This window comes from Oryzias latipes, chromosome 6 (genome assembly GCF_053564925.1).
Source record: "Oryzias latipes strain Hd-rR chromosome 6, Olatipes_Hd-rR_3.1".
In the NCBI taxonomy this organism is placed as follows: Eukaryota; Metazoa; Chordata; class Actinopteri; order Beloniformes; family Adrianichthyidae; genus Oryzias; species Oryzias latipes.
This window is the reverse complement of record NC_136242.1, coordinates 10,134,451-10,160,673: the sequence shown is the minus strand read 5'-3', so window position 1 is coordinate 10,160,673 and position 26,223 is coordinate 10,134,451. Positions and strand designations below refer to the sequence as shown.

Genomic DNA, 26,223 nt, shown 5'->3' with positions numbered 1-26,223 from the left:
AACACTTTGAAACCCCAGGGTTGTATGGAGTTAATTCAGTCTCAATAATCAGAAATGCACACAACCGGTTTTACAAATGCACACGCTCCGATTCACAAATGTCATTTTATGCAAACGTGAAAAATAAATTCGGAAATACACACCCTGTGTTTCACAAACACACAGATTGTGTTTCACACATGCACACTAAATGTTTTACAAATGCACAATAAGTGTTTCTCACAAATGTGCACACTGTGTTTCACAAAAACATTTTAGAAATTCACAATAAATGTATCAGAAATGCACAGTAAGTGCTTCACAAACATGATTTTTAGGTACACATGTGGTGTGAACTCACAGATCATTCGAATTGCAGACTGTGCATTCAAAATCCCGTTCTCGTTTGTGAATCTCCCCGTGTGTGTGAGAGATTTTTCTACGGTGAATATTGAGACTCATCTGACGGAGCGGGTCGACTAATCTCACCATTGGCTAGTGAATCTGTCAATCAAACTCATCGGCAAAGCAGGCGGGTTCGCTTTTAACCAATCGAATGGCCCCTTACACTCCTCACTTTCAAAGTGACGAGGGAGGGAGCTGTTCAGCACAGCAGTTGGGAGGACGCGGGCGGCAAACATGGCGGAGAGGTCTTCTGAACGGGATCAGTCTCAGCCCGTAAGTAATGCATTTATTTGATAATTCCCTCGTTGTACGTCCTGTAATGTTATTGAATACTAAGTTGAAGCGGTCTCCTTAGCCAAGTGACATGTGTGAATGCTTTATGAGCACTTCAGCCGAGTCGTTTGCAGAGTACCCCCACCGCAAATTAGCTTAGCTTTGTTTTGCTTAGCCTGTGCAAGTTGTGGCTGCCTGTGAGTGTCGATTCAAGCTAGCGCCTGTAGCCAATGATCTGTAGGTTCTTAACATGATTCATAAGGAACTAAGGGGAAAAGCATGCCGGATTTACAGCAGCAAAGAAAGTTTAATAAAAAGTATTGATTAAGTATTAAGTATTGTTTAAACACTGATGCTATGCTAACTAGCTAGCTGTTCCGTGTGCTGCCTTTATGTAAACGCGATCCGGGTTAAAGTTAGACACAGCATTTTCACAATCCAGACTTTAAGACGGGGTGGACTGTGCAACAAAGTTAATTAATATGACATTCATGAAAACGGCATTTTTTAAATATAACATACATGAATCCACTGTTGAATGAAAGAAGCCTCATTAAGTTTCTAACGTTAGAACCCGTATTGTGCTGAAAAGCCCTGTGAGATTGTGTCAGAGTGACAGCCACTAAAATCCCCGTATCTTTACTTCCAATGACGTAATGACAAGAATCCCAAACATTATGATGTTTTTAGGCTGTTTTGTAGTCGATAAGTAGTCACAGAAAGGGTGGATGGGAGAAATCAGCTGTCAACAGTGATTAGAGTAGAAGTTACTGTAAGTATTACACACAGGCTTCCTGTGATCAGTGTCTTGTCTCTGATTTTTTTTAAAGGTGTTCTTTACTACAAGCTCAAGTAATCATAGCAAGAGTGTTTTAAAAAAATTCCCCTTTCATATATTTGAACATTATGTAATTTAAGATCAGACAGCTAAATGATCTAATCCATGTTTGTTGTGTTTTTATTTATTCTCTAGGAATTACTGAAGCGTGACAGCGTGACAATCTTTTGTTCCTCGTGCCATCAGGCAATACGACTCTCTGGCAGGGCATCTTACAAGTAATTTCTTTTAATTTTACCCACTGATTTTCCAATTCTTTATCTTTTTTTTATCAATCTTTTTATTTTGTGATATTTCTATTTGTAATGCATGTGTGTTTATGTGTTTTTTTAAGATGGCCATTTTAAAAAAATTTCCTCAGGGATTATTAAATACCCTTCTATTCTATTCTATTTCATATTTTATCATCCTATTGTATTACTGTTTTACCTATCAATTGGGAATTTAGCATTTTTGCCGCCGTAAACATCTGTCAGTTGAAAGTATTTGTACTTGTATTCCATAGATCTTGTACCTGAGAAGATAGCAGAGAACAACTGTGCAGACACCCATTTGGCCTTCTTCAGTGACGCTGTGAACGTGTAAGGCTTTCCTCTGAGGTATTAATGTCATTCATAAAGAAATATTTTATTCACATATCAGGCAGTATAAGTACTTGGTTATTTGTACAAAAATAAAATTACTTTTTTTAGACTCCTCTCCATAAACAAAGGCAACTCTAAAACTTTCCCCTCATGAATAACATTTTACCCCCCCCCCTTAACAGTCTCTCTCACCTCATTTTTTCCCAGTGATACATGTAACCCAATCCTGCCATTTTTTTAACCTAGAAATTCTACTTATTGGCATCATACATAAGAACATTACATTTTAAACTGATGTGTACCGTATTGGCGATGCATTTGTAATTATGTGTTTGAGACATGATTTTCATGTTATTGTCAGGGTGAGAGGAGATCACGGAGGAGAACATGTGGGCATAGCCGAGTTAATGCTCACAGTACGTACAACTGACACAAACGGCTTCATTGTGGGAAAAGTGTACACACAATCAACGGTGAGTTGAACCTAGTTTTAGAAGCTTTAATATATACACAGGGCTCCAGACTGCGTCCATTTGGTCGCATTTTGCGTCCAAAATTTGAGAGTGTGCGACTGAATTTTACACCCAGTCGCACATGTGCTACCAGTAAATTGGCCTCCTCCACCCTCCGTATTTTTTATACATTAAACATGAAAGGAGCAAGTCAATGATCGATGAAATGAGAGATGAAATCATCAATGAGACGCGAGCGCACACGCACGCAGGCAGACACACACACTGGCGCGAATACTCATGAGACTGGAGCACACGCGAGCACACACTCGCGTTTCATTGAGTGATGCCTGAGGCGGCCAATGCGTGTGAGAAGAATAGGGAAAGTCACTGCAAGTGGCCAAAATATGTGGAGGGGCGGGGCCTAGAGATAATCGAGCGTGCGTAAACATCCGTGGGAAGGAAACGGAGACAAATATCATCACAACCTGATATGTGCGTCTGAGCTATGAGCAAGCGAACTATTGATTCGTTCTTCCGACCTGCAGCTAGTGTACCAGTGACGGAGTGTACAGCAGGGGTCTCAAACTCGCATGAAATCGAAGCTGCAGCGAGACTGAAAGAGACCAGGAATTAGGAGTTGTCCTTAACATTCAATTTCGTTTTAATATGCCTCTCCCCCTAAGGATGAGCTGTGATATTACATCTTTTATAATTATTTTAATGTTTTGTAATGGATGTAGCCTTTTTTTAATCAGTTGGTATTTTAAATTATTTTAATTGATCAGTGAACTACAAAAAACCCATCAGGACGCATGTCCCATAATGCATTGTTTTGTAGTCTGTAGTAGGGTTGTGCCGATGGACGATATCATCGTCCATCGTGATGGGTGACTGACATCCCGATGGAGAGACCACCATCGTGATGCCACGCCCCCGCCACGTTGCGCGTCGACATCATAAGCCGCGGATACATGTACAAAATATCTTGATGGGATCAATGGTCGGATTAGAATCCAACCGTGTACATGGGCCCAGAAAAATGTTTTCAGAATATAAAAACGTTCACTAAGGTCACACTTTCGGTCGGAATAAATCATTCGCACACGCGCAGTATTCGCACATGCGCAGTTTGAAAACCGGAAGAGGATACAACTTCCGCCGAGCGGCTTTTTTTCCAAACTTTATTGAAGGTAACAATTCAATACAAAACGATAACAGCGGCGAGCAGCTATATATATTGACATGTCAGCTCGGTAAAATACGAGATGATCTTCTAAACGTGCTTTTAATAATGTTACGGTTATTATGAAACACCTGTTCGCTCATCATTTAAATTTTAATCCGTGTGGTCAGTGCTTTTTCTGAACGAAGCCAGGATTAGCAGTATGCTAACACGGGCTAACAACATTAGCTTTGGGTGGCGCTGCATCCTGTGAATAACATCAGCCTTTATTTAGTCGGGACACGACTGGAAACACGGACTAAGGACTGAGCGAAATTTCTGCTTTGAAGCTCAAACCGCTGTGTGTCTGCTGACGATCCGAACTGTGCACAGCTCAGTCAGACACACGTTTAGACCCGGTTCTGAGTTTGGTAGCTCGTACCCCTAGAGCTGCGGGTCCACTTCGCTAGTTAAGTGCAGGAGCGGACCACTTCTTTTCTATTTTGCTTGTTACTTTTTTTGTTAAAGTCACTTCCCTCAGTTTATACTGGATCATCGTGGATTAGTCATTAGTTGGGAAATAAAATGAAAAAAGCAAAATAACGAATAGCAGTTATATAAGAACGAAAAATGTAAAAATACCCCCCCCCCCCCCCCCCCCCCCGACGATGTCATCGTCCATCCCGATGGTTGACAGCAAACATCTTCAATGGCCAAATTAGGGGACATCGCCCAACCCTAGTCTGTAGGGCAGCTTTTAGTCAGTTCAATACTAAATTTCCAGCTGCGTTCGCTCTGATTGGTGTCTTGCTCTCACCCCTTTCTCGTGATATTTTTGTTTTGATTGACAGGTGATGTTGGAGCAAAAACAAAAATATACATCTCACACCAGGTGATCTGTGCAGCGTTGCGTCCATCTGGGTGATCTCAAACACGCTTATTGTGCATCTTGGCTGAACCTATTTGGTGTCACCAACATGAATTTCCATCCTCTAATATTTACATACATTTAAGTATTGTTTGAAACTGTGAAATTACGAAAGGTTACTACGGTAATCACTTTTTACTAAAAACTTTTTTTTATTCTAAATGTATGTTTTTTTTTTACTATTTTTACTTAGTTGTACTGTCGTGACAGCAATGGTGCTGTCAGTTTACCTTCATGTTGCATCTTCAAAAGTGCAGAATAAAATGTGACACTGAATTAGAAACAGCACATTGTAATTTCTGCATCTATTATTAAAGTATTTATTTGTAATACAGTGGAAATTAGTAATTTGGTTAGAATGTTGATTTACGGTATGCGCCCCTAAATTTTCTGGTTGTGCCCCTAAAATTTTCAGTTAGGGGCCACTATGCTCCTAGTGAAAAAAGTTAGTTTGGAGCCCTGATACATAAAAGTGAATGATGTATTAAAAATAAATCTGACAATAATATAATATTTCTTTTTGCTTTTTTCCAAATACAGGATTGAGCTCCTCTGGTGTGATGTCTTCGTGAGTGTTACTGGTTTATATTACAACATCCTGCACTCTCCTGAGGACCAAGACTTGCTCAATATCAGTCACATCACGTATTCTGATGCCATTACATTTTTCTACCACGCATTCAGGCCAGTTTGGATGTCTTTAGTGACGCGTGGGACAGCCATCCAATCAGGACGGAGCAAAGCATGACACCAAATCAGCTGTGGAAGTTGGGCTTGACCCAGAACCCTGTTTCTGATCCCCGGGTAAATGCTTTATTTAATCTCACTGTACTGGACAACTGATTTGTGTGCAGTTTGACCAAAGTGGAAAGTATCAAGAAGAGTATCATGAAATCATAATGACTACAGTGAATTTTCATCGAAAATGAATGAAAAGGATTATTGTTGTGTGGTGCAAACAATTTCCCTAAGTTGTTTGTTTGTAGGAAGAATAGCACATCTGCAAGTTCAAAATGCATCACAATGCATGGCCTTATGAGCCATCAGATGTACTAATGTCACTACTTTAAGAATCACTTATTTGAAAATTATAAACAGTTATGGAGATATGAGGTCTGCCTGCCAGCAACAATATAAGTTATTATTAGTCGGTCTCTGTTCCTACATAATCTAAAACACAAAAAAACAGTGCTGTTCATAAACAGTATCTTTTTTTTTTTTTTTTTGTCAGGGTATGCTGGTTCCAGAGATTGAATGGGAGGAGAGTGGATCCATGGCTGAACGTCATCCTGGGATCAATGTCCTGGAATGGGACAGTCCTCTTTTGGGTCCACAAATGTTGGAACTGCAAGACGACATCAACCCATTGTGGAATTCAGACCGTTTGGGAGTGGACCTATATCTTTACTGTCCAGTGTGTTTAGAACTTAATTTAGGCGACATAATTACATACAGAAGAAGAGAGACTGAGGGGAGCAAGACAGAGTTCAAATCAATACTGCTGTATTGTTCAAGGGACTTCATTGTATGTAAGGATGTTATGAAAATTAGTTCCAGTTTAAATAAAATTCAAATCAGTAGAGATCCCACATTTGCTTAAATTTTGATGTTTTAATCTGTCCATGTTTTCTCTGAATTTTACTCTGCAATAAAGGGTGAATGTTTGCACTTTGTTGTTCTATGACCATCTTTTGTTGTGTAGTATTTAACCAGCTAAAAAACCCAGAAAGATGAGGATCTTTTTTGCAAGGGTGACCTGGCCAAGAGGTGTATATGTATATGGTTACAATATAAAATCAATGACATTTGAGTTATTAAAAAAATAAAATTAAGGTCAAGCCAAGTGACTTCGGGCTGAGCAGGTGTATTGGGTATCTGTGATTGACAGTGAGATGAACTTGAGGTAATGTAGTCCCACTGCGTGGTACGGAGCAAAGTGATGCCAGTTTCTCCACAAAACCTTCTGTGGAAGTTGAAGATTTTTCTCCTCCACCTTCATATGATCAAAACCGTGTCTGAGTGTTGAAATGACGCTAGCATGAAAGCTAAGAGAATATAACGTACAAACAATCCCGAGTGAAACGTTCATTTTAAATCTCATGACCAGTACAGAGTTCGATGGATTCAATGTCAACTGCATTCAACCACTGTTGCCTTGCTTCCAGGTCCACTGAAAAGTTGCACAAGCCAGTAATTTTTGACAACCGAAGGCAATAAACCGACAAGCCATGCTAAAGCTAACACGCTAACGACCGACTGGTACAGAATCAAATATGGGCGGGGCTTTTGCCACCTGCAGAAAGCGTAGAGAAAGTGTAAGGGGCCATTCGATTGGTTAAAAGCGAACCCGCCTGCTTTGCCGATGAGTTTGATTGACAGATTCACTAGCCAATGGTGAGATTAGTCGACCCGCTCCGTCAGATGAGTCTCAATATTCACCGTAGAAAAATCTCTCACACACACGGGGAGATTCACAAACGAGAACGGGATTTTGAATGCACAGTCTGCAGTTCGAATGATCTGTGAGTTCACATCACATGTGTACCTAAAAATCATGTTTGTGAAGCACTTACTGTGTATTTCTGATACATTTATTGTGAATTTCTAAAATGTTTTTTGTGAAACACAGTGTGCACATTTGTGAGAAACACTTATTGTGCATTTGTAAAACATTTAGTGTGCATTTGTGAAACACAATCTGTGTGTTTGTGAAACACAGGGTGTGTATTTCCGAATTTATTTTTCACGTTTGCATAAAATGACATTTGTGAATCGGAGCGTGTGCATTTGTAAAACAGGTTGTGTGCATTTCTGATTATTGAGACTGAATTAACTCCATAGGGTTGTTCTATAAAAAAAAGAACCAAAGACTGGGGAACTTTTGCTTGAAGAGACAAAAGAATAAAGATTTTCTCAAAGCCTTCAATCTTTTCAGAAAAAAGGAGAAAAAAGATGCTGATTTGAGGCAAGAAAAATGCGTCGTCAGGTTTTTTTCAAAAAGAAAAAAGGGTTGAGATGAGATCGCCCGCCCCACGGCACCACGGTGAACATACCAAACACGCCAATCTTGCATGGCAGACTGCCGGGGGACAGAGGTGGTTTGCGGAGGTGGTTGTGACTGCGGACGTAGTCCTGCAGGTTGGGGGCACTACACGACACCCCCAGGGCGGAGGCACTGAAGAGGCCAGAACAGAGCGAGCCTGTGTGAGGAGGAGCCAGGGGGGAAGTGCAGGGGTGGGGGGAGTGCAATTGTGAGTATTTTTATGAACACACACCAAGCTTTATTGTTCCCAACCCAGAGGATGTGTGAAAACCCTGCAGCTACTTTGGAGGCCTTCCTCTTAAGTGTAAACTATGTTAAAATGGAAATAAAAATTCATAGAAAATCTTTGATGACCTGACTCCGCATGGCATTTTTTGACGGAGGCTGGAAGGTTTTCACAGCCGTGACATGAACTGTGCATGCTTGCAATGAAGTAATTCTTCAGGGAGTGAAGTAAAAAAAACAGAGGATGATCTGAAGAGTCCAAAAAAAAACTAAACACAAGTGTTTTGAGGGGGATGATGAGGAGGCATCTGCAACGCTGGCTGCAGAATGATGAAGCTGCAAGATTTACTTTCTGCCTTTGTTGATGGCTTCTTCCTCAATTTTGCAGCTGATGAACACTGGATAAGTCATCACTTTCACACCAGATGTAGATCAAATAACAGGCTTACTTATTTTAATTTATAAACAAAACTACCATTTTAGCTCTAACTTCTACAAACTGGCATTAAAGCTGAATTCCATAGTTAAGAGCTCGGAGCAGGGACCTTGTGGCCCGCACTGCATTATTTCTGTCACAAATAAGCTCTTTTTCAAAGTGCATTTTTCGGTCTGCTCCTAATACACAACGATTTGAGTAAAAGGATGCCATCTCAAGTTCAATTTTCTCTATATTTATCAGATAAATGCCAAAAGGACATGTTAAAAACGCCAACAAAACACAGTTTTCATCTAAATGGTTTTCTCTTTTGTAGGGGATGCATAAAGTGGTTTATGACCACACAAGGAACAAGGGTACGACGGAGTATTAGGGCCACCAAAAAAAAAAAAAAAATTTAGAGCCACCAAAAAAAAAAGTAAAATTACGAGATTTTATCTCGTAAATTTAGGAGATAAAAACTCGTAAATTTAGGAGAAAAAAACTCGTAATTTTAGGAGATTACAGTGGAAGTGAGCATCCAGAGCAGCAGGTGAACGCCGTGCAGCAGCAGAGCAGACCGAGTAAACTTTGTTGAACAGGTGAGCTGAATGTTTATTGATAACGTTCCAAATGTCTGGAAGGTCATTTGTTTGATTTACGATTCATTAAAGTTTTATTTATTGATGGTTGGTTTGCATGATCTCTGCAGCCCGATGAAGCCGTCGTCGGTGTCCCTGCAGTTGTTCGCTTGAATCCTTTCTTCCTCCACCAAAGACAAGACTCTACGTCTGTGTGACGCTTCCGTCACACAAAAGGAGGAGCACTTTTTTGGCATTTTCAACGTCCCAAAGCTAATATAAAACACTATTTTCATTCCTCTATATTGTTTTATGCTGAAACGGGACATTTCATCTGCAGGAGGGGGCGTTTGTAACACTGTTTACTTCCGCATTGGTGTTGGGATGACAGGTTCATGACGTAATGTGACAAATGAACTTCAGGATATGTGAATGAAAAGGAGAATAAAGGCTGCAGCGATCCTCTACACCCAAACGTGTCTCTGAGCTCCTTATTTTACATATTAAACTCCGCTTTACTGACACTGAACCCCGGAAAGACTGCTACACGGAAAATAATCTGATTTTGAGTCGCCAAAAGGTTCAGAATCTCTTTGTTTTAAACCTATAATAATCCGGAAATGAAGCTTCACAAAAGGCTCCACATACTTCATCTTCAAGCTAGGTTCCGATAAACGGACAACTTCGGTGTTTTTTCCTTAATCTACGACTTTTTTCTCGTAAATTTATGAGATTTTAAGTCGTAAATTTATGAGATAAAAAGTCGTAAATTTACGAGTTTTTATCTCCTAAATTTACGAGATAAAATCTCGTAATTTTACTTTTTTTTTTTTTTTGGTGGCTCTAATTTTTTTTTTTTTGGTGGCCCTAATACTCCGTCATATGTTAGCATGTTCTTGATGCTATGGTTATCTGAATAATTGATCATATGTTGCGCTAATATACCAGTTTCGTCCTATCTCATGAAGCTAAATAAGCATCAATGTGGTGCAGTAGTGAAGTGTGCAGATATTAAGTCTATCATTGTTATCTATTCTGTTATGATGGTTTGCCTTTCAAGATGAAATGTTTGTTCTTGGTCCTGTATTTAGTTTTTATTCTAAGAATTAGATAAATTCCATCTGTAGTAGTGAGATGACCAGGGTTAGAGGTAAAGGGGGGGGGGACTTTAAACTCACTGTCTGACAAAAGCCAGGCTTTGTTTAGAAATGCAGAGAAGCATCATAAAGATGCTGGACGCAGATTTAAACCAGCCTCAAACTGTTAGGGATCACTGAAAGAAAGACAGAAGATGTTGAAGTTGGCAACAGAGTGTCACATGTGGAGAAAGAAGCAGCTTAGTGGCTGCCACATGACATGCATTGTTTCCACTCTGTTCTCACATTCTGAATTTCATTGTTTTTTTCACGTGTCTTGATTTAGAAAGCAGTCTTTCATGCTTGGCGCCATCGTCTTAGCAGGTTATTAAAGGTTACATTTCCCTGGGAGCTGCACACGAACACTGCCAGGAGAGGGATTAAGAGCGAAAACATGTTAAGACTTTGTTACTGTCGAACATCAGGACTCATTGAAGTGAACAGAACTTGATTTTTCATCTAATTTATTGGTGGTTTTAAATATAAAATAACATAAAATCACATCTGAACTGGTGAACAGGCATTTGTGGGAATCTATTTTTTCCCCTCATTTCAAATGAATATAATGATGAACTAAACGAGTAAACACTAAACACTTGCATTATTTTTTCCATAAACAGGTAAACAAAAATAAGTAATTAAAATAATTATTAGCTAACCTCCCCTTTCTGGTATCAATAAAGTTTTTTTCTTTTCTAAAGTCTGGCATAAACACTGGATTAGCATTAAAACTGTTTTTTTTAAACCAACTGCAACAGGAGACTTCTTTTTTTTTTGAAAGGGGCCTTACAGCTAAAGGTGGCTTGCCTACCAAGAGTGCCATTAACGATTACCCGGCTGTCTCCCACAATGCAAATTGAGGTTCTTCTGAAAGCTACATGAAAGCATAAAGTCCTGGAAGCAAAAATACCTTTGCTTCTATATTTGTGTGAAACACAGAAGCTTAATAAATAATAAATGAGTTTATGAAGTTCAGGTTTGTTTTGGGTGAACTTTCTCCAGAAGTTATTGCCCAGTCCCTAATCTTATATGCTTGACTAATTTAATGTTATTTGCACCTCAGACTGAGAATACCACTGGGACCACTGAACCCTATGATTGAATTTCAGGCCCTGACATTCAATGAGAAATTTGAGAGACAAATCTCCAGCGCGCTGCCTTTCACCCAGAGGGAATATCAAAGCCACTGTGAACACAGCTCCTCCCTCCTGACCTCATGCTGCATAGTTTGCAGTCTGATCCTGTTTGGCTGCTGTTAGCTGTGCTGGAAGCTATGCGACCATCAGAAAACAGAAAGAGGGGAAGCTGACGGAAGCAATGGAGAAATATCCGGCTGCAGAATGAAGCAACTAACTAGGAGACATTAATAGCTGGGAGGATGAGGAAAAGAAAAATGCTGTTTGAGATGATGAGGGATGTCAGGGATGACAGCTAGAAATAGGAGTGCCACGAGAGTCGCTGTAGGCACAAACATTTAGGGATACACTTAACAAATATGAGATGCCCACCTAAACCTCCAGTTGGTTTGATTTCAGGAGACTGACGGGAGCAGGACTGAAGGAATCGTTGGGATGTGCCGCCTTTGGAGGAGTGGTTTGGGGTTGTCTCAGAGAGAACCTGACAGGAGTCGTGGAGACAAGACCTTTAAACTGGCATGCCTCCCACTCAAGTCAGTAACTAGACAAGTAACGAGAACTAAACATGTGAAGAAGCATCTTTTAAATGTGTTAAAGTGTGCTACCTCCATGGATCCGGTCTTCCTGTTGCGGATAACTGGAGACTTCCGCTGAATATTTATTGGATCTGAGACTAGAAGTGCCCGATCAGTCTGGTCTTCTGAGAGACACTCCAGACTGCCCTGATTTGTCTTCTTGTCTTCATTCTTGATTGAAGAAATCAGCAAGAAAAGAAAGTAATGTTTTTTTCCATTCAAGAAAAAAAAAAAAGAAAATAGCAGGGACTAACCTAGACTTTCAGCTAAATAAAACCAGAACTTTATCAAAAGAATCTTAAATGCCAACATCATTAAATATAGTCTCATATAGTAGATTCATTTTGTAATCGTTGCATTTTTAAGGGGAGGTAGAAATCTATGGAGAACAATAATGCCCCATGTCCATGCTCTGAATACATTACCACCCACAACGCAACACTTTCAGCACAAAATCAACTTCCTTCCACCGTTCTCAAACATAACGTCCTTCTACGTTTGATTTGGATTCTATAATTTTTTTTTTTTTTACCCTAAACATGAACAGAATGGAAATCATACAAAACTATATTTTTATTAACAAAATATTGACATGACTTATGATAGAGCCTTGAATGCTACGTTCACAGCGGGCATGTGACGCATGTTCAAGAATACGCTACACCTACGGAGCCCACACTGGGGGGGCTGGTAAGGGCGTCGTCTTCTTTTCCCCTGTTTACTAACGCATGTCCTACAGTTGGAGGAGGCTTGGTGGGAAATGTCATAGCAGTACAAATCTTGCTCCAGGCTTTTCTTTACAGCTATATTCCAATATCTGAGAGCTTTGGTTTCATAGAATTCCAGCCGGACAAAATCGCATTTAATAATTTCTTCTTCGTGATCAATTTTCTAACGGCTGGTACTTCACTGAATTAATGGAAGCGCCATTCATACATCACTACCAAATCCAAGTCCCTGACTGGTTAAAGTTTGACCTGATTTAACTTGCAACACACATTCAATGTCCACACGTTTTGTCCTTAGAGCCCAAAAACAGTTGTAGAAACTTGGGTAGCGACATGTGAACGCGAGAGTTTTTAAGCGTGGAACCCTGAAACGGGCATTTAAGCGTGGTTACATAGACTTTTCATTAAAAGTGGTCACCTGAAAGTGCATTGCCGAGGGTGGCGTGAACTTGGCTTTAGTCTTGCAGGAAATAAAATTTGGCAAGTATTCCTGCAAAAATGTCCAAGCTACAAACTACCCACAAGCTGTGTTTTCATACATTATATCTAACTTACATCCTCACACACCTCAGAAGAGGCTGGGCGGAAACCAAAGCCCAGAGGTACGTTCTCCTCATCGTCACAGCCTTTAACACCTGGGCTGAAGTGAAACTCCACGTGAAAGCGCTCATCTGAGGTCAAGTCCTGCTCATCATGCAGAAAACACACACAAAAACACAGAACAGAGCCCATGAATTAAGTGGCTGGCCGTGTGAATGGAACTCCGGACACAAACTCAAGAAGCAAACCTTGTTGTTGTCCTCGTACAGCATGATGACGATCTGAGTCATGTAGTTGAGTTCATTCACAGCACTCAGGTACTCCATCGCCTGTTTCCATTGCTGGTCGTTCTCCTCCTGCAACATTTAAAACATAAATCCAAACACCCCTGAAGCAGAGAAGCGACAAAACAAAGATGAGCAGGGAGGCGTGTGAGCACACCGTGACCAAGGTTGGAAAGAGTTTCTGGTGAAATCATGAGCTGCAATATCATGAAGGGAAAAAAAAAACACTGCATACATTCAGAAGTCCTCCATAACGAAACATGTTGAGCAAAGAGTGGACGTGGCTTTCACTTGTGAAGTACAGGCGTGTGCGAACATGGCGTCCAGGAGACATTACTCCTCGGGAATACCTGAAGGAGAAGGAGCCAGAAAAGGTTAGTAACACCAGATATAAGCTTTCCAAAAAGAAAGCAAAAACCCAGAGATGTGTGTGAGTTAGTGGTTCTTACTGGGGGTGCAGCTTGTTGACCGCCTCATCTTCATGGGTCCTTTTCAGATCCAGTTGGATTTTCTTCATCAGAGGAACACAGTAAGCCTGAGCGATGTCTAGTTTCTCTGCTTTGCTGATGCCGTACTCCTGTTAAAGATGATACGAAGGATAAAAAAAGGGTAAAAAGACATTACAACTACCATATAACATGTACATGGGGTACAGCCCTAGAGAAGAACATTATTCAATCTGAACCTGAGGAATCACTATGTCAGCCAGAGCACGGGACAGTCTGAACAGCTCCATGGTGTCTTCCAAGCTGAGCGAGGCGTTGTGCTGCGAGTCGTATTTGATGCAGTCATAGATGTCTGGGATCTTGCTGATGTCGTAGCGGCCGTTCTTCATGCGGAAGTCTCTCTCCAGCTTCGACCAGCGTTGCAGCATCAGCTCCAAAGTCTCACTGTGGTAAAGCTGCAAGTCTGAAGCAAAACGCAGAAACATCTGCCTTATTAACATCAACCAAAACACAGTCCATCAATGGAGACCAAGATCCCAAAGCAGAGATTTGTTTCATACCTGCAGACTTGGGATCCTCTAGTCTCTTCCGTATCTGTGAGGTAAGGCTCTGGATGAGTGTGTACACCTTATCACACGTTTTGACTGGATTCTCAATAATGTTCATGGAGTTCACTAGTGATGGACTTCCTGTTGGTGCCAGCTGGAAGACAGTGAACACATCAAACACTTGTAGCTTCCAGCACATAGCAATTCAACACAACAACCTTAGTTGTTTGGATAAGTTAAATGATGTCTGTGACAAAGCTAAACCACTCAAACTAAACCAATTGCTGCATTTGTCTTATCAAACTGGCTTTAGAATGTAACTATTCAAATACCTTATGATAGTCTTCTTGCATAAACTCTTGGTCCTTCTGCATGATCTCATGTAACCTGGCCTTCACCTTCTGCTGGCAGTCAGTCAGAGAGTCACTGTCGCTGTCCAGCAGTCCGTTCATGTTGGCACTTTTCACCATTTGAACAAGAATTGGTGTGAGTTCACCCTCTAAAGCCAGCAGGCCCTGCACAGAAATCAGAACAATTCCAGGGGTGTTACCACGAGAACTAGTGATGCAACAATTCATTTTAACAACAATTTGATTCATTTCATAATTTGTGGTAGCTGATCTAATTCATTTCGATATTTTTTCATTTTTAATGATCCGGTTTCATCCGATTCAATGACCTAAAAATGGATCCAGAGTACCTATAGCCAAAACTTCAACTAGTGTGACTCAAGAGATAAAAAGCTGGTACTGAACAGTGCAGGGGAAGTTTTCCACATTCCTTGTATTTCTTCAAGGTAATCAAGTGTAAATTAAATATGTGTACAAACAAGCAAGTAAACAAGAATGAATGTCAAATTCATTCACATTTTAGTTTCCTACAGTTAAGTCCACTGTTGTTGTTCCACATTCAAATAATCCAAAGGGAATATTCTTAGAACATTCCAGCACACTGTTTGGTCACATGACTTTGCTAATTAATAGCTACACCTCTAACGTAAACCCTAAAATATAATGTAGTTTTCTTCATACATTATATTCTTGTCTTTGAAAGAATACCTACATAAAATTAGAATATGCTGTCTTGTGTCTCAGTGTTTTGTAACAATAAATAGCGTTAAAAGAATTAACAAACAAGGTTGCAATTTTGTTGAGCCTAAACTCTTAAGAATCCAAATCTTATAAATATCAGCCTACTTTGATAAACACTGAGCAGTCGTCACTGTTCTACTTTAGCCTGTTATTGCTTTAGAACAAAAGAAGCAAAAGATTAAATAAACACAGCTCCCTCTTTATTTTGACAGCTCCAGATAATCTCACTCTGCATTTGCTTTGCTAAATTGCTAATTGCTAAATGTTTTTTTTTTTTACCTAAACGTATTTTGGACTAAAATAACAATAAATGTAATATATTCAGCTATTACAACAAAATAATTACACACAAAAAAGTAACAGAACGTATTTTTGGCTATATAATGTTCAAAAATTGTTACAATATCTAGAATTTTAATAGGTTATGTTTAATTAAGGCAGTGGAATATATCCAGTTAATGAATTCTTGGTAAAGCCTAAAAGCTCTGAGTAAGGTTCTTTCTATTGTTTGCTTCTCAGAACAGTTTTTGAATGAGGGCTACATATATTAAAGGAAAGATTTTTTAGATGAAAGTTAAATGATTAATTCAGCTAAAGTGAATTAGTTCTGTCCATTTCTTATATTTTGCTTTTTAGGATAACTCCTCAGACAAAACAGCCCTTTTAATAAACACCAGTATTAATGTAACTTGTACTGAAAGCACCTTTTCTAGAGAAATGCAAATCAAAAACAACAACAAAAACGTAAAATTGTAGTCATTCTTTATGCCATTTGCAAGAGTAAATAAGACTAAGATGATTGAACGACTCTAAGGGGTCATGCTGCTGTGGCTAATGTTGCTTTCTGCTGGACTTTCATTTGTCATTTTGCATTTCACATGCAGGCAGTTACCTTGGCAAAAGCTGCAGCGGTCATCTGCACCCTGCCTTCGTCAGACGCATAGATCTTCAGGTCATGGCGGTAGGTGCTGTGCAGACGCAGGAGGCCACAGCCAGGAAAGCCAGCGAAGTCACCTGGATGACCACATGTAGAGGGGAGCACGACCATTAACATGGCAGGTTGCACCCTGATTTCTATGAGAAGGGTGACTTGATGAAATGGTTCCAAGATGTGTTGATTACACCCAAACGTACCAAAGCTTTCCATTAAACATCAAGTCTATGGCGCATGTGCAGATACATCACTTTCAGTTCAAATGCATCAAAGTCTAACAGTTTATCATTTTAATTTGGCTCATTTCATATAAACAGGAACTAGAATGGTGTGGTTAAAGTTGTAAAAAACTATGAAGTGAAAGTGAAGGCATGTTGACTAAACACAAAATTAGGAAGCCTTTTTGCACATGTGATCAAATACTTTAGATTGGCACTCTATGACAGATTTTAAAGCTTTTTCCAAGCTCAAATACATTAATTACTGCAAAGCGTTGAGTGCAAAGGAAGTCTACAGATCAAATCACACTCATACTTCATGCATTTATCTCAGGTTGACAATAAATGTTGGGGTTCAAGAAAGAAATACCTTGAAGATTTCAGATGCAAAGCAAACTAAATTAGTTGCAGTTAGATGATCTGCTTTTGGAAAGGTGCGCAGACTTTTCCTGCCTGTGAGTGCATGAGCAAGTCAGCTAAACAATTTCTTAAGTGGATCACTTACAACACATTTACCGCAACAAAAACCATCCACAGCAATCTGGGTGCAGACGAACAGGACAAGCCGACAAGTGTGATTAACCCAAATCACAACCGGGAGAGATCAGAAAGAGTTAGCGGGTGGAGCAGCAAACATTCGTAAGGAAAGGATGGGCGTGGCCGTGACAGCCAGGAAAACCCTTCTCTTACCAAAGTCAATAGGGGACTCACAGCCAAGGGACCGGCGATTACCAGCTAGTAGTGTACACAGCGCAACAGAAAAGAGATGAGTTAATGGATAAAAGTGGTGGTCAAGAAAGAGGGGCTGGAATGAGGAAGAAAAAAAGAAGCACCAAGTGGACAGGTTGATTGTGTCGCAGCATTTAGTTTTAGTTCTTCTTCTAGTAGTTCAAGCAGTTTGGGAGGCGTCTAACATGCATGTAAAAAAAAAACGTTAGGAAGGGAGCCTGGGAAAGAGATCATGAATAAGTGAGATGTTGGTTAAATCCTCAGCAGGAGGAAGGGAGAGTGAATGTTGTCTTCTCATACGTCCTATGTGCCTGCTTTGCTCTGACCTTTCAATGCTGAAGCCATCAATCTCAGTGTTTAGATTACATTTCTCCAAAGTCCATGTCTGTTCTTCCTTTGCTTAATTTTATCGTACCACCATCTTTCTACTGCGTAAACAAATACAGTATATAAATCAATAAAATAACCCAGGAAAACTTTAGTGTATTTTTTTTCCAACTCTCTCAATAAAAAATGACCAGTTTAGTTAAGTTGTTTTTCTGAGCTCCACTCCACACCCAAACTATGGTGGAATGAGAAACACAAAGCTGTACTGGCTGACATGCCTGAGCAAACTCATACCAATCTGAGATATCTTTCTTGAAATATGAAATAAAGTTAGTTTGTAGTTTAGTAAAATGGAAAACTTAACTAGATTAAGTAAAAAAAAAACAAGAACAAAAAAACAGGCTTAAAGTACCGTAATTTTCGGACTATAAGCCGCTACTTTTTTCCTGCGCTTACAGCCCTGCGGCTTATTCAGTGTCGCGGCTAATTTATGGATTTAATTGTCGGCCGCCATGTACGTACTTTCGGACTCAGTGAATGGTTTGAATTCTTTGTCATAACCAAGCACAAGTCATTTGTTTTTCAACACTCAAAACAGCCAAACAGCATGGATCTCATTTCAGGTCTTAGACACTTCAGTCATGGTTCAACAAAACGAAACACGCATGCCCGGCCGCATCCCAGAATCCTTTGGTGCCATTAGACCCAACGTGCACGTGATCGCCGCTACACTATGATGAAGCTTTCAAGTTAAAAGCAATCGTTAAAAGCAGCGTGAAAATATCCACCATCACCAACGGGTTTGGAAAAGCCGGTCAGCTGCGTGACGGAGAAAACAGCGCATGTTCAGGAGTGAATTTACCTCTGAGTCATAGTGACTCGGCTGGCTGCACGTAAATATGGAGTAAGCCCTGGCTGTTATGTTGTGCAGTTCTGCAGGCTGCAGCCAGGGGTAGTTGTAATTATGTGGGAATAACATCAGCCTTTATTTTGCCGGGACACGACTGCAAAAAACACAAATCCACGTGATCGTTTTTACAGTTTCTAAAGGACTGACCGGAATTTTGCATTGAAAAGCTCACAGCCTCCGTGTGAGCTGGAGACATGTTCTGCGGGGCCGATGGCAGTCTGATGGCTCCCACACGTAACAACGCATCCGCCCCTCACCCACAAAACGTACAGTATTAAGTCCGATTGCTCTGCACAGACACGATTTGCTCCTCCCTGGAGCCGCCCTGGCCAGAGGTGTCGGAGACGATAGGAAGGGGAGCGCGCGGGGCGAGCGCAGAGAGGCGTCCACAGAGCAACAGTGTTTGTTGTGGTAGGAAACTTCTGACGCACGCGCCGCGCTGAGGCGCGCGCTTTTCAGTCGCCGCTGCTTTATTTTACTGGTGTGTTTTTTAACCAGCCCTGTTACTCCCATAACGCTGCCGCGACACAAGCGGAAGGAGAGCTGTTCCCGTTCACCCCTCCATGCACTGCTGATACTTGCTCACTCTTAAACATGTACAACAGTGTGGCGAGCCGGGCGTTGGCCCCGCCTTTAGCCCCTAAGACTAATGGGAAATGGGGAATCGCGGATGTAAATTTCCTCATTATAACTGAGGGATGTAATGTTGATTATATGGTTACTGTTTGTAATTTTATGTATGATACCTAGATTGTCAATAAGTAAAAAAAAACTAAAAATAAATAAAAAAATTAAAAAAACCATAACTGAGGAACTTGTGAACAGAATAGAGCTCCATGCGGTTTAGCAGGTGTGGGTATACTCAAATGCACGAGCCTGAGGCAAGGCAAACTCCTCCCACTATGTGGTAATAAGTCACATTTACTTTGGTAGTCAGAATGTGATTGGTCAGGCTTACCATGTTGCCTAATACATGCGGCTTTTACTCCGACGCGGCTTCTGTATGTTTAAAATCAGCTAAACACGTGACAATGGGTGGGTGCGGCTTGTAATCGGGTGCGCTTAGTAGTCCGGAATTTACGGTACTCATCAATCCATATCACCAAAATCTCACGACTAACAAAAACAAGGTCAGTAATTTTTTTCCATTTAATTTTCACTTCATAACTGTTAAACTGAATACAATTTTTCATTTGCTCGTTTTTTTAAATTTTGCATCAATTTAAGGCTAAAGTCTGTGCTGATCACACGCTCTTCATCAGCTAGCTAAACTCGTCAAATCAATGTTAAAATAATTTATAATTCAATTGTTCAATTAAGTCTATTTTATGCATCTAACCTGGAGAAATTAGTAATAAGAAAATCAGGATGACAATGTGGGGATACATAATAGATGATAAAGATGGACGATTAATTCACAACCAGTCACCACTTTTCTAATAAGAACATATCATTCAGAAAAATACACTTGGTAGTCTGAATAAAATTAAGAAACCAAACAGGAAATCAACTTTGGATTTTTTTCTTGTTGGGATATACTAAATAGTCTTGGTTTTTATGTCTGCATTTGTCTACAGCATTGATGCTAAAAAAAAGAATTTAGAATCACCCGCTCCCCTAAAACCTTCTTTGTTCTACATTGTATTTTCCTTTTGACATTATGTAACTTATATGAATAATCTTCAGCATTAATTACACTGTTTATGACTAAATAATAAACAGATATGTAACACAAAGACTGAAAGGCTAAAAAAGGAAAAAACAGACAGAAATTGTTAAGGGGTGTCAGAATCAAGACCTTAAGGGCCGGTGTCCAGCATGTTTCCCAACCATCCTCCCAGTAAAAATCTTTGTTGGCTAAACAAGCCTGAATCAGGTAATCAGTATAAGATAAGGCAGGATTTCTGGAAAACCAGCAGGGGACCGGGCAGCCCTTGAGGCCTGGAGTTTGACGCCCCTGCTTTAAGACCATATAAAACTATGCACATCCATTTGTGAGCATGTATGATCTCCAACCATGAAAATATTTATTTAAAAAACATCCTAACAGGTCTAAGAGCAAAGGTCCTGTGTGAGAGTGTATGTGTGTTTTGGATTGGTACCTTGACCTCCAGGATACATGCAGCGGAAGGCCCTGCCCAGCTCCTCGGCCTGTACTCGACCTGCAGGCGTCAGCTCCCCACCCCACTTTAAAATCAAAAGCAGAGATGGACCATCCTTCTTACAGTCTAGAGAAGGAAGAAAATAAAAAGAAAAGTTTTGGCTAAATTTCATTCTTTTTTTTTATTTAAATCCAAAAAAAATAACAAAATAAAGATTTTCTGACCAATTAGGTCATTTATGGAAACCAAAATGAAAAATGTGCTGAATCTTACAGTTTCATAATTTCATTAGCTCTCATTTATAAAGAATAGTTTATAAAATACAAGGACCATCCTTTGATCTATTGCAAAAGTCTCTGGAGATCTATTTTATCATCAGAGACTTGATGCATTCAATGTTGAAGGAATTAGGCGCTTTGAGATTTTACCTAAAATATAAAGCGCATTCTAAATAAAATCTATTATTATTATTAATTTGTTCCTCCGCCAAAGGCGTCACGACATTTGTTTCCAAAATTAATTAAAACGTCAATAAACTTAATTAAATATAAGAAAATACAGAAAACATTTTTTTGAATCAACACATCTACAACATCTCTGGTAATTCTGTCATCCTGTCTATTATTTGTTCAAATACAGGCTGGCTTGGTAACATTCGACTTAATTTGTACCTTCTTCTTCACTGGAGGTTTTAGGTTTGCCTTTTCGCATGTAGGTCAGCTGGACTTTCCTATTGATACCTGAGAAATGACCATACCTGGGGGAGGGAGATGAACACACACACACATCAAGCAAACACTGGTTTAACAAGCCAACCAAGGCAACTAAATTCACTCCATTTTCTAGAATGTTACTTTAATTTTCAAAACTAAACGCATCTACACTAGTTTAATTTCTACCAGTAAAAGCTTAAAGAAGAAAAAAAAACATTTCTAAAAGCAGCACACCCAAGAAGCACACATCTCAGAAACATTATTAATTCAGTAACTCATTCGGTACCTTGGAGTTAAACATGTGAACATGAGTAGCTGAGTGGAACTTGTGGTGTGGCTTTGGTGTGCAACTGTTTTTTGAGTGAGCAGAGAAAAAGATGAAGTGAAGGCCTCCATATGCCCTTTACGTTCAGCTCCCTCTAGAGTTTGGGTCGTTCTGCTGAGACAAATGATTTCTTAGTTTTCTGAGCAGTTGAGTGTGCGTTTTTGATAGTCGTCCGACCACAGACCCTATACATGAATAAATACAAGGGAGCTGAAAGGTCAGAGTGGTGACAGCATGTAAAAAAAAAAGATTTGATGGCGATGTACAGTTCTGCCTGAATGCCTGCTAATTCCCAGGGATGTGTTCAGTATACATTCAGTCATTAAAGTTACAGCTTCACAACCTAGCTTCAGGATATGAGCTTATTCAAAGTTCTCCTCTCCATCACAGCTTCTAAGGCAGGGGTGGGCAATTGTTTTGGTTCGTGGGCCACATAGGATTCTAAAATTTAATAGAAGGGTCGGACCAGGAGCATATGCGTGGAGTGTAGAGCTGTGATGGTGTGGGATTTTTGATCACCGCGGTGATGAACCAGCAGGGGGTGCGGTGCTGCAGTTAACTGGAGTGAATGAGAACAGTAATACCACCCCTCCACCCCCCCCCCAACACAAAATCCTCCGGCGGGCGGCCGTGTCGCGCACTCAAGAACGCACGCAGCTTGCAATGGAAATGAATACAATGGAAATGAATACAATGGAAATTAGTAATTAGAACGCAGAAAATTTGTTATATTTCCTCACGAGATGGAAAATTCTGTTGTAGAATGAGGATGTGTGTGTGCTGCTGAAACCGCACAAATGTGTGTGTATGAGAAGAGGAAGCCAGAGGGAGTGAGAGCTGCATGCAGCGCAAGAGGTGAGAGGCGCGGCGCAGGGAGTGAAGGAGAACAGAAATGAAAGGTTTCCCCCAGAAACCCTTGAAGTCTGAACACAGGACTAGCAGAAAAAGTCTATAGAAGTCTATGGGATTTGGGCTTCTTGGAGCCAGTAGGTACTTCCTGTTTGGAATACCAGGAGGGAGGGGTGACTCAGTCCAGTTCTCATATACAAGTCAGAGGCAGTTACAAACAAATCTGGATGCACAAACCAATAGGAGGTGAGACCGTCGTTTGATCTTCTTGAATAAGTCTCTGTACCAATGGAGGTACGTTAAATGGAGGGGACAAGCCGTGCTAAACTCCAGTGTGTCATGTCTAAAGTTTCACATCAGCCAAAGAGCAACAAACTGCACCAAAGTAACTGTAACCCTCCTGAGTAGATATACAAAAGACTTGCGGACCTGTGGTCCTCTTAACCTTTTGTTCCTCTCTTCACCTCTCATTCACTTCATCCTACTGACTTTACTGACATTTACTCCACTGCATCTGAGCCATGCACTCAGTGAAGACTCGATCATCCATGTCTTCCAAAACATTTTTTTGCAGGCCTGAGTTTATACGACGGACAGCTGCAACAACATCCCCACATGGATAATAAAGCACACAAGAGGCAGGATGACGGAAGACATTAGGAGATCAAAGTCCAGCGTGTGTGTGGTGTGGTGAGGACGGCATGCACACTAAAGCAAAACACACACACTGAGACACAGTGAAAGCATCGTTTGACTGTGTACATTTCAAATGTTAATGGAAAATAATGAAGGGCTTTGAAAAAATAGTGATAAAGTGTACAAAACATTAGGAATACCTTTAAAATATTTAAGGAAAATTCTTGTGTTGCACCAAAAGGGATTGTGTATTCACTTATTTAGGCTGTCTGTATACCACTTACATTTCTAACTACAAAAAACTTGCTTATACTGACTAATAAATTTTTAATTTTCCCAATACTTTGTACACAGAGTTTATGTTTAGGAGGGGGGGAAACCTCAACGTTTACAGAGAAGGGAGAGAGTGCATACTGAGTGTCATTCAAGCTGGACTCCCTTTTGAAGAAAGAAGGAGCGAATGGATGGGCAGAAGGAGGATAGAGGGGGGAGGAAAAAAAAGAGAGTTACAGTCAGGACAAGAGAAAGGGAACGATTTCATGTTAAATGTGTGTCTGGTAACGAGTACAAAAACATTTAGCCTAGTAAAAGATCATTGAAAATGAAGTACAGACCCTGTAGAATCTGAGACTTATTGATACGGAAAGGAACAAGAGGGTGAGGATAGGTAGCTTGTGTGGTTTGGAGGGAGTCCTTCTTTTGCCTCAGCTGCCACTTACATTTCCAAGACAGTCTTGAGTTGTTCAAGTTTGGATTTCTTTTCCTCAATCTCACAGTCGGTGTGCTGGCCCAGTTCAACCAGCAGCTGGCGGGCGATATCAAGCACTTCCTGGAAACACAGTGGAGTTCAACCTTAACTGGAAAGTCTCTTTCAAAAACAAAAATATCCTTCGCATTTGCGAGGCAAGGCAGCTTTATTTATTTGAGACTTTTGAGAGCTTTGCAGGAAAACAAACAGCTTTGATACCAAGGCAAAAAGTATTTGGCAGTCACCAATACTCCCAGGTTGTTTCCACTTAAAAAGAGGACATAGGTCTGTAATGACCATCATAGATACAACTGTGAAAGACAAAGTGTAAAAAAAGGAACCTAGAATTCACATCGACTTCCCTATCCCTCCCATTTTTGGGGCATTTGAAGCTGTAGCAGTGTCCGAAAAGTTTTTTTTTAAATAGGTGCAGTAAGGATTTAGCGTTGACTATCCGTTCGCTGGTTTGGTGATCCGTGACGCGCATGTGGCACAGAAGAGAAATGCTTTTTTTTTTTCGCGTGCTCTTTTGTTGCTACATAAAAAGTGTCTTTTTGTAGCACTGGCAGCTTCGCGCTAATTAAGCTCACTGGTGACTGACTATTGATGACATCATTAAACCGATAGTAACATCCGAATTTGAAGTAACTATTTTTTTCCATATCTCTCCGCTTGGAGGGATAAATGTAGGGGTTAGGAGGCAATTCGGATTCAGCCTGAGTTTGATTCTTAAAGATTTTCCTTAATTTTTTATAATGGTGCAGAAAATAAGTAAATTGTCAATGACAAAAATTTACCTCAATACTTTGTAATGTAACCTTGGTTGTCAATGACACAGGTTAAAGTTTCATGTAGGTCTTCGCTAGGTTTGCACTGTAGCTGCTACTTTGGTCCATTCCTCCGCAGATCTTCTCTAGAGCTGTGAACATTTGGGACTGCTGCTAAACAACATAGACCTTTGACTCCCTTCACAGATTATCTATTCGATTAAGATCCAGAGACTAGATAGGCTACTCCAGAAACTTGGTGGTAATGTAGTCTCTGTTTTGGGCAGTGTGTTTGGTATCAGAAAAACAAAAAAGCAGCCCCAAAACCTAATGTTTCTACCCCCACGATTCACAGTGTGTATGGTGATCTCAGCATCCATCTTCCTCCAAACATGGCGAGTGACATTTATAACTAATTATACCATGCGAGCGAATACTCGATTCTGATTGACTGCTGGGTGTGCATTGAAAAGTGATATACCACAGGATAACCGCACGGTGAAAGAAGAAGTGCCTGTCAGCTAGCTTAAATGTTTTGTATCACTGCGTCGGCTTCTTTAAAACAACCTTTTGCTTCATCATCTGGACAAAAACAACCAGTAAGAGGTGAACTTTCTCTCTGAACTGATGCTTTATTCAACATATCGTAAAGATCAGCATATATATATCGTTTTATTTAGGCTAATCTTGACTGCAGCGGTGGGGCGGCACGACGGCTTTTTGTGAGAAACGCGATCCAAATTGGAAAAAGACAAGCATTAAGGACCAAAAACGGGTTTCTGTCTATTTCTTTAGTAAGTGACCATGGTAACCCTTACGAGTCCCATTTTTGGTTTCATCTAATCACAGGTTACAAGCTACTCCGCTACCCATGTCTCTGGAGAACATTAGACAGGCCTGGACATGTGCTTGTTAGGCAGGGAAAACTTTGAAGTACAGTGATCCCTTGCTATAACGCGGTTTACTTTTCACGGTTTCGCCACTTCAAGGATTTGCATCGTGCATTGTGTTCTGCATTCTGATTGGCTAAAAAATCACTCTGCTTCTTCTCTACCTGTGTGTCCATAACGCTGCAGTTTAGTATGTACACGTACGTAAATCAGCTTGCCAAATTTACAACACGTACGTGCAAATTCTCTTGCAATTTCGAGTTTCTCTAAAACCCATAGAAAAAGAGTGACAACAACTGCCTATCACTATGTTCTTCTCCCGAACAAACACAGCTGCACCGCAAGCTTCAAAAGAAGAAAACACTGCAGAGCGGAGTCAGGATGCAGCAGCTCAGTCTGAAGAGCAGTGAAATACACCTGAGTCACTATTTGTCCCACTGTACTTTGTATTTTATTCATAATCATTTTACATTTTCTCCCGTTAACTCCCAATTACTCTGGTCGCGGTGGGCGGGGCTAATCTCCGCGATTTGAAGCCTTCTGTTCACATCGATGATTAAAATTATTATTATTAGACAGTACAGTACAGAAGTTATTTGTTAAAAAAACCGTTTCCAAAGTACTTTTATTTGTGAAAACAAATGCTTGAGCCTGGAAAATGGTTTGTTCTTTCTTTTAATGTATAAAAGAGTATTTAATTGTA

The 26,223-nt window shown here is 40.3% G+C and overlaps 1 protein-coding gene and 1 long non-coding RNA gene across 41 annotated transcripts in view; one reads left to right on the top strand and one right to left on the bottom strand.

The window, feature by feature from the left end:
* The window catches only part of ppip5k1b (diphosphoinositol pentakisphosphate kinase 1b), a 53,668-nt gene that overhangs the window by 13,172 nt on the left and 14,273 nt on the right, over nt 1-26,223 (bottom strand). For 5 of the 38 annotated variants that reach the window (XM_020703807.3, XM_020703811.3, XM_020703809.3 and 2 more), the window contains exons 13-27: nt 23,835-23,944; nt 21,592-21,741; nt 21,264-21,349; nt 20,593-20,718; nt 17,215-17,259; nt 16,265-16,386; nt 14,614-14,796; nt 14,294-14,435; nt 13,973-14,196; nt 13,737-13,864; nt 13,523-13,637; nt 13,252-13,359; nt 13,019-13,147; nt 11,766-11,906; nt 11,533-11,641 (exon numbers count right to left, since the gene is read on the bottom strand). In XM_020703807.3, the coding sequence (XP_020559466.1) occupies nt 11,533-11,641; nt 11,766-11,906; nt 13,019-13,147; nt 13,252-13,359; nt 13,523-13,637; nt 13,737-13,864; nt 13,973-14,196; nt 14,294-14,435; nt 14,614-14,796; nt 16,265-16,386; nt 17,215-17,259; nt 20,593-20,718; nt 21,264-21,349; nt 21,592-21,741; nt 23,835-23,944 (1,918 nt within the window). Of the gene's footprint in view, nt 1-7,677; nt 7,825-11,532; nt 11,642-11,765; nt 11,907-13,018; nt 13,148-13,251; nt 13,360-13,522; nt 13,638-13,736; nt 13,865-13,972; nt 14,197-14,293; nt 14,436-14,613; nt 14,797-16,264; nt 16,387-17,214; nt 17,260-20,592; nt 20,719-21,263; nt 21,350-21,591; nt 21,742-23,529; nt 23,554-23,834; nt 23,945-26,223 lie in introns of all 38 variants that reach the window. The other 33 variants (XM_078948445.1, XM_078948439.1, XM_011475814.4 and 30 more) reach the window with 17 other exon arrangements.
* On the top strand, nt 519-6,034 carry LOC144992421 (uncharacterized). 3 transcript variants are annotated; one of them, XR_013656341.1, is made up of 7 exons: nt 519-657; nt 1,631-1,713; nt 2,001-2,094; nt 2,441-2,552; nt 5,165-5,192; nt 5,309-5,428; nt 5,856-6,034. It is a non-coding gene; the product is annotated as an uncharacterized LOC144992421 (long non-coding RNA). The 3 variants fall into 3 exon arrangements; XR_013656342.1 differs by lacking the exons at nt 5,309-5,428; nt 5,856-6,034 and having other exon boundaries at nt 2,001-2,076; nt 5,165-5,298; XR_013656340.1 differs by lacking the exons at nt 5,309-5,428; nt 5,856-6,034 and having other exon boundaries at nt 5,165-5,298.